At 47.1% G+C, this 7,291-nt stretch overlaps 1 protein-coding gene across 1 annotated transcript in view; it reads left to right on the top strand.

Annotated features, from left to right (window-relative positions):
- Positions 1 to 2,606, top strand: part of LOC108803712 (zona pellucida sperm-binding protein 4-like) — a gene marked incomplete at both ends in the record, with an annotated part of 6,565 nt that extends 3,959 nt beyond the window's left edge. The window contains 3 exons of the mRNA XM_018575532.1: positions 2,130 to 2,208; positions 2,339 to 2,446; positions 2,521 to 2,606. Of these exons, the coding sequence (XP_018431034.1) occupies positions 2,130 to 2,208; positions 2,339 to 2,446; positions 2,521 to 2,606 (273 nt within the window). The remainder of the gene's footprint in view (positions 1 to 2,129; positions 2,209 to 2,338; positions 2,447 to 2,520) is intronic.
- Between the last annotated feature and the right edge of the window lie 4,685 nt (positions 2,607 to 7,291).

Genomic DNA, 7,291 nt, shown 5'->3' with positions numbered 1-7,291 from the left:
CCCTACATACACGCATGTAAACATGCGTCAGGTGCGCATACCTGCGAAAACGACGATTGCACCCATTACGCCGCACATGTTACATATCGCCGCGAACGTCGGAATGAGAGCAATAGTTCTAGGGCCATCAATCACTGATAACACTAAACTGATGAGCGGTAAAAGCTTTTAAAGCGTCGCCTATGGCCAATTTTGGGTATGCTAGTTTTTTGCGAGTGCGCGCAATTTTTACGCTTGACATGTTTGGTGTCTATTTACCCGATGTGACCCCATCTTTTATATTTTACCAAAAAAGTGGGTAATATTAGTTGTTTTATAGCATAATGTAAAAAAAATGTTTTTCTCAAAATTTTCAGTAATTTCTCCTGAATATAGTAAAAAATAAAACCCGCAGTGGTGATTAAATACCACTAAAAGAAAGCTCTATCTGTCCCCAAAAAATGGTGTAAAATTCATTTCAGTACAGCGTTGCGTGACGGAATAAACGTCAGTCAAAGTACCGCAGCGCTGAACACTGAAAAATGGCCTGGCCAGGTAGGGGATCTGAACACCTGGTCTTCAAGCAGTTAAGTAACTTCAAGTCTGAATTTGTGACCTGTCACAATATAAAGCAACAAATCTTCAGAGCAATCAGTGAAGTTGAATAACTTTGCCTAGAACTGAAGCTTCTCGGTTACCTGGAGGCCGGAAGCCTTTCCTTGGTCTTCTCTGACCAGACAGCAACCAGCAAGCTCCCATTTCTTGGCTCTGTTTCTCTACCAGGAGAAGCAGCAACTTGTAATGTACAGGTCCCCAGACATAGCTTACAAGGGGCTATGGACTTGTGTAGCCATGCTTGTTGGACCGGCACAGGTTTCCAGAATCGGAAGTAATGGGTATTGTCAGTCTTGGCAGGTGAGACGGCAAGGGGAATGTGCTGCAGGGGCTTTATTAAAGCTCTAGAATGCAGATTGGAAGAGTTGGGTCGTGTCTTGTTGTACACTTCCAAGATGTGGCTTTCCATGTCGTGCAGTGGAATGAAAATGGCATAAGCTCAAAGCAGTGGGTATTCATTCACCTGCCTTGGCCTACAGGTTAGCTAGCCTCGGACATGTGTAACTTCTGCAGTTGGAGATTAATCGTAGACAAGACTTCTCTGGATCTATTAGACGTGTGGCCTCTGCAAAATCTTTTGGCTCTTCAATGTTCACTCCCACCTCGAGTGGTAGGGTTAGAGGTCATCTTTAATGCAGCCTATTCTACATCACTCAACTTGGATGTCCTTTCGGCTCATTCGCCTGCTTTGCATTTCCATCTTGCTGCAGGAAATCTGCATCTTGGGTCAAATATACATTCATGATGTGTGTTGGGGAATCGCTGCATTCAGAATCTCCTGACCATATATTCACATGCAGATATACGTTTGTGCTGTAATTCTCAGTATGTCTGTGTGCAGGGCAGGTTTATACTAGGCCAACTTATCTCATGCCACCCCTCATGCCTCAACTCTGGTATAAACTTGTTGCCTGTAACCTGCTAGCCTTGGCATTGCACAATTGGCATGTTGTAGCTGGTCATGTGAACTATGGTGAGGATAAGGACTTCCCCCTATGATAACTTGGAGTAATCCTGTTGCATATGTTATATGTAATGCAGATCTTGGCTATGGAGCTTACTATGCTGAAGAAGAGTATCCTCTGGTCAGAGTGCTCAGGGAACCGGTCTACCTGGAGGTCCGCATCATCCGTAGAACAGACCCAAACCTGATCCTAGTCTTAAATGACTGCTGGGCCACCAACTCTGCTGATCCTACACTCCTTCCTCAGTGGCCCATCTTGTATGACAGGTGACTGATCTGTAGCTAGGAATCTAGTACACCTTTGGTGTAGATCACAACTCCTAAAATGTCTCTTGTTGGTTTCAGTTGCCCTTTTTCTGGAGACAATTATGTGAGCAGCCTGATTCCTGTTGGAGCTCCTTCACCGGCTATACCTCTACCAAACTACTACAAGCGCTTCCTTGTCAACACCTTCACATTTGTAGACCCCAACTCCCAGCTTGCCCTTGGAGGCCTGGTAAACCTAATACAACCTCTCATGCTTTTTATGCCGGTAGTATGCTGTATTGTAACTGTATACACTTGTCTGCAGGTCTACTTTCACTGCAGTGCTTCCGTCTGTGTGCCATCTAACATGGACAGCTGTGTGGTCTCTTGTGGTGGAAGGAGAAGTGAGTATTATATAAGGTCTCAGACTATGACTGGTGGTAAGACTTTTGGGTTTTCACACCTTTCCCTTACATAAGGGGCCATTGTTGGCTTGATTTGGGGAAATTAATATCTAAACATTCTTAATTTTAGGGAGAATGGCTGAAGAGCAGGAGCTGTTGTCTCTGAAGAACACGGTGACATCTGAAGGACCTGTTGCCTTTGTTTCTGTGGATGATAAAGAAATGCTAAAACTGGAAGGTAATGTCTTCATGATGTTGGATTTGTTTGGTCTCCAGTTGTGATTCCAGACTTGTAACATTTCTCATTCTTAGGTGCTGATCCCTCGCAGTACTCCACTCTGGACCTGGCTAGAGCACTAGTGACTGCTGGAGTTATTGGCTTGGTGGCTGTCACTGTTGTAGGCCTGTGGCTACATCGCAGGAGACAAACTTCTAACATAAAAGTTACAAATGCTTAAATAAGGCTCCTAAATAAAAACATTTTTTAAAATTTGCCTTTTGGTGTTTATTTTATTATATATAATGGCTGTAAAATATAATTTTTGTGGCTTAACTGAATAGCTAAAGATGCCGGAAAATGTCATCTGTTCTGCAACATATGATGGTGGGGTCGCGGTCAAACTTGGTTGCTATAGGCAGCTGTTAACCTTCACATACAAAAACAGGGATCAGGTTGCCTACAAAGGGAATACAGTTTGGGGTTAAATAAAGATCGGGACAGACCAAATAGGAAAAATCGTACAAAAACTTTATTAGTACATATCAAAGCACCGCCACCCACCCACCCACCAGCATTAAAATCACAAATGAACTGACTGTAAATCCATTTGGTTCTGGATGGTAGATTATAGACACTTTATTTTGGCACCTTTTATCAAGACCTTTTGAGTTTGCAATAGTACATACTCCAGGTGGATAAGCATTAGGTGTTACATCGTAGCTCTTAGTCTGTACAGAGGGGAGATTGTTAGTTTGTAGACCGTAAATTGTCAGAACGTTTCCAGGCTATCGATTGGCTCCTTCCCTGTCAAAATTAAAATGTAAAATTTTAAATTCCTACCAGACCTTAAGGGTCTGGTATGGATTTTGGGGGGGGGGGGGGGGGGAACCTCACGCTTTAAAAAAAAAATAATAATCCGCAGAGCCCAACTTGAGACCCCACCAGTCCACCTGAGACCCCAGAACAGCTGAAACTTTGCAAAGTCCACCTGAGACCCCCCACAGCCCATCTGAGAGCCTGCAGAGCCCACCTGAGATGCTCACACAAGCCACCTAAGGCTCTGCACAGCCCACCTTAGACTTACAGCATTCCTGGGACCCTGGAGACATCAGCTCACCACCCGGAAGCAACACAGAGTATGTAGCTTCATATTCTGCATTGCTGTGTAATGTATTGCTATGTGGGGGACCTACATGGTGGTCAGTTGCTTTAGACCTGCTTCTGTTCTCCTTTAGGCAGCACCCCTCCTGAACCACCATGGCATGTAGGCTTGAAATCACTAGTCTCCCCCTACATGACAGATTAGAAGGGGCAGCGCCGGGGAAATTGAAGCAAGCCAAGAAGTGGCTCCTAAAATAACAAAGCAGCACTGGAGAATGAGGAGATGTGAAGGTGGATCAGGAGGGGAGAACATGGGCAAGGGAACAGATGGTCTAGAGGATTGATTTGTGTGGGGGGGGGAGGGGCGCTAATGAAAGACTCGCCCCCGGGCGCCTCATTCTTTACGCAAATAGAGCTTTCTTTTGGTGATATTTGGCCGCTGGGTTATTAAATGTATTTTATTTTTTCTATAAATGATTGTGTGAAATGATGATTTCTACTTTTTGTTATACAAAATATCAAAGTTCTTAAAGTCAGGCCAAAATGTATTCTGAATGTTTTTGGTAAAAAATCCCAATAAGTGAATACTGAGCGGTTTGTGAGAATTGGTACCAATTATAAGTCTTTGTAAAACTTGGTTTATATCCATATGGTGTCAGACAACCAGATCGGTATTGCTCGGGGTAACGGATTGGTGTAGGAAGGATATGGCCGGTATATATTGTCACCTCGGTGTGTCTGCGAGAAAGTCTTATCTTAGGAGGCTGAACCCTGCCCCCCGCCTCCCAGGACAACAAATTACCCTGGTGGTTGGCCACCCTAAAGTCACCACCAGGTGTTCTATGCACCTGGAGGAGGTATTAAAGGCTTCTTTTCCTCTTAGGATTTGTAAGTTTACAGAACGGGAACCAAGTCCTCCTTCCAGGGAAGCGGCGCCCCCACCTGTGAGACATCGTCTGGCTTTTTCAGCCCTATGGACTATAGAAATCCCGGATCTGTGTATTCAGTTGGTGGTGTCACAGGGTTACAGAGTTTCTTTCCTTTCCCTCTGCCCGGATCACGCACTCCAATCTTCCTGCGTTCCTTCTCAGGGCAGAAGCTTTGCAGAAGACCTTGCTGCAGCTCTTACCCTCATTATGCCCGTTCCACCACTGGAAAGGTTTCGGGGATTCTATTTCAACCTGGTTATGATTCCCAAACCCAACAGAGATTCCTCCTATTCTGGACCTGAAAGTGTTAAATTCACAAAGATTTGCAAGTTCTGCACAGAATCCGCTCGCTCGGTCCTCACTTCCTTACGGGGGGGGGTTGTTGGTCTTGTATCTGTAGATGGAGATACATGTGGGGGAGGGGTTATCTGGGTGACCTGTTAATAACACGTTGTGAAGTGGCGCTTCAGTTCATAGGTCAGCAATACTAGATCAGCAGTTCATAGGTCAGCAATACTAGATCAGCAGTTCATAGGTCAGCAATACTAGATCAGCAGCTCATAGGTCAGCAATACTGCCTCGAATGTGGGAGGAGACGGGGAGCCTCTGGAATGTGGGAGGAGACGGGGAGCGAGCACGCAGGATAGTGCTGGAGGAATCTCACCCATACACAAGACTAAAAACGGGACTGTGCGGGTGAATCCTGGTCAGGTGACAACCCTGGCAATGGCACTGGTCTGTAATACCTCATATAGCGGGAAGGCGTCTCTAGAGCTCGTCATTTGCAGAATTTGAGTTTTCTAATGTCTCCTCCAAAGGCGCATATAATGGAGGACCCGCTCCACACTCATCTGTATTCTTATCAAATGTTTGATTGATTGGTACCGGGGCCGCCATGACAGTGACCAGCCCCCACCCCCAGACCATTTGTTTTTTACAATCTCTGGACAATTAGTCTTGAAAATTAGCAAAATTGGTTTGCAGGATTCTTCCCCATAGACTTCAATGAGGTAGGGATCAACGGTCACAAGTTCCGTATTGTGTGATAAAAAATTGCTTGTATTGGACCCAGGAGCATCTGGCCAATCACTGTCCTCTGATGGGGCGCATGTAGGCGGCGTTCACTCTCGGGGCGTTGCGTGAGTGTTCCCTTTGGGTTGGCTCTGTGTAACCCCGTGTATGCAACTTGAAACCAGGCCACGGCTCTGGCCTCGTGCAAACACTTCCACACGTGTAGTGCTGCGCACACAGGGCCCCATGGCTTCCACCGCCTCTGCGGTAATGGGCGCTTCCTCCCCCTTAGGGAGAAAGGCCACCATGAGCGGCACCCTGTGTCAGGCATAGCCCCTTTGCACACCTACCCTCCACAGGATGGTTACAGCCACGATACAGTCCAACATCACACTCCTGTAGAACCTTCTCAGAGGTTGGAGGGAGAAGAACCAGTCCACACAGATAGTCTTTTCTTGGTTTTACTTGAAGGTATAAACAGAACAAAGCATACGATCAGCCACCCCCGGATGGGATGAAGGCGCAGTTCTTGATAGTTGCATGGTGATACAGATTAGAGAGAGAGAAGAACAGCCCAGGTGCAGCCCGGAGTCCACGACTTACTTCGGCCAGAGGCCCACTGGCAAATATCGTCAGTACTACAGCTTCTCACTATTCTCTGGAATCCCATCCTTGTCAGTCCTAGCTCGGTGGTTTCCTCCTCCAGGGGAACCTCTATAGCTCTACATAGTCCTAGGCCTGGTCCTGTCCTTACCATGGACCAGCCTATGTTTTAGAATCAGTCTCCCTCCAGAGACTCTGCAGACAGTCTTAGACTTCTGCTCTCCTGTACTGAACTCCACAACTGACTTCACTTCCCCTCTCGGGCGCCCCCTATAAATCAGCTCTCCTGGGACACAGAGTCTCCCCAGGCCAGAGCTGCATCTATCTCCAGAGCCCCGTGGGGGCATCTAGTGGCCGTTGGCCATACTGCACCTACCTACACGCAGATAAAGACAATGACAACTGACAGGGGTCCTAATCCCCCCCTCCCCCTCTCTAATGTTCTTTCCAGATTTACATATAATACTTTATATACTCCCCTCCCCCCAGACCTCTGGCCAGCATGGCCCCATAGAGCACACTGAGGACTTTCCTTGAGGCTTTGTGTCATGTGATCCACTTTCCCACGCCACTGAGCCTAGCCAGGCTGCAGCTTCCCAGGGGCAACACTGGATCTTCTCGGGGCATTTCTGATGACAGATCAAATGTGACTTTCACAGTTGTGTGTAACAGTAGTAGCGCTCTCAATACATTTGTCTGTTAAGAATACTGTATGTGATTTGTACATGTAGAACAGCTCACATCCATGTTATCACATCCAGGAGCGTGTGAGCAGCAGAGCGTGTATAGTACACATGTGACGTGTCCAGAATGGAGGTCGGGGGTCAGCCAATGATACAGCACAGCTGCCATACTGGAGGTTCTACTGACTGCAGAATGGAGGACCAAAATATCCTTCTACACCCCTCCCCCATCCCTCCCCCTCTCTGCATACTGACACAGGAAGGGGGATGGTGCGGAGCAAGACAGAGGGGAGCACATGTTGTCACTTCAGCGTCACATTTGTCTTTGCTGGTACATGGAAGAACGCTCGCAGTCACTGATGGATCTGAAGGTGGCAATGAAGCCGACCCACAGTGCAGCCTGACAGTCCTGTTCCTTCACATGCTTCAGTCCCGATCTCCAGACCCCTCTGCTGCTGTCTTCCCCGTCCACCACTGACCTGCTGGAGCAAGATACAACTCTTCCTGCCGGGGCTAGGACCTTCCAGGACAGACAC

The sequence above is a fragment of the Nanorana parkeri genome, unplaced genomic scaffold (assembly GCF_000935625.1).
Source record: "Nanorana parkeri isolate BGI_ZX_2015 unplaced genomic scaffold, ASM93562v1 scaffold4070, whole genome shotgun sequence".
Classification (NCBI taxonomy): domain Eukaryota; kingdom Metazoa; phylum Chordata; class Amphibia; order Anura; family Dicroglossidae; genus Nanorana; species Nanorana parkeri.
Note: the sequence above shows the minus strand (reverse complement) of the source record. Positions and strands in the feature narration are given on the sequence as shown.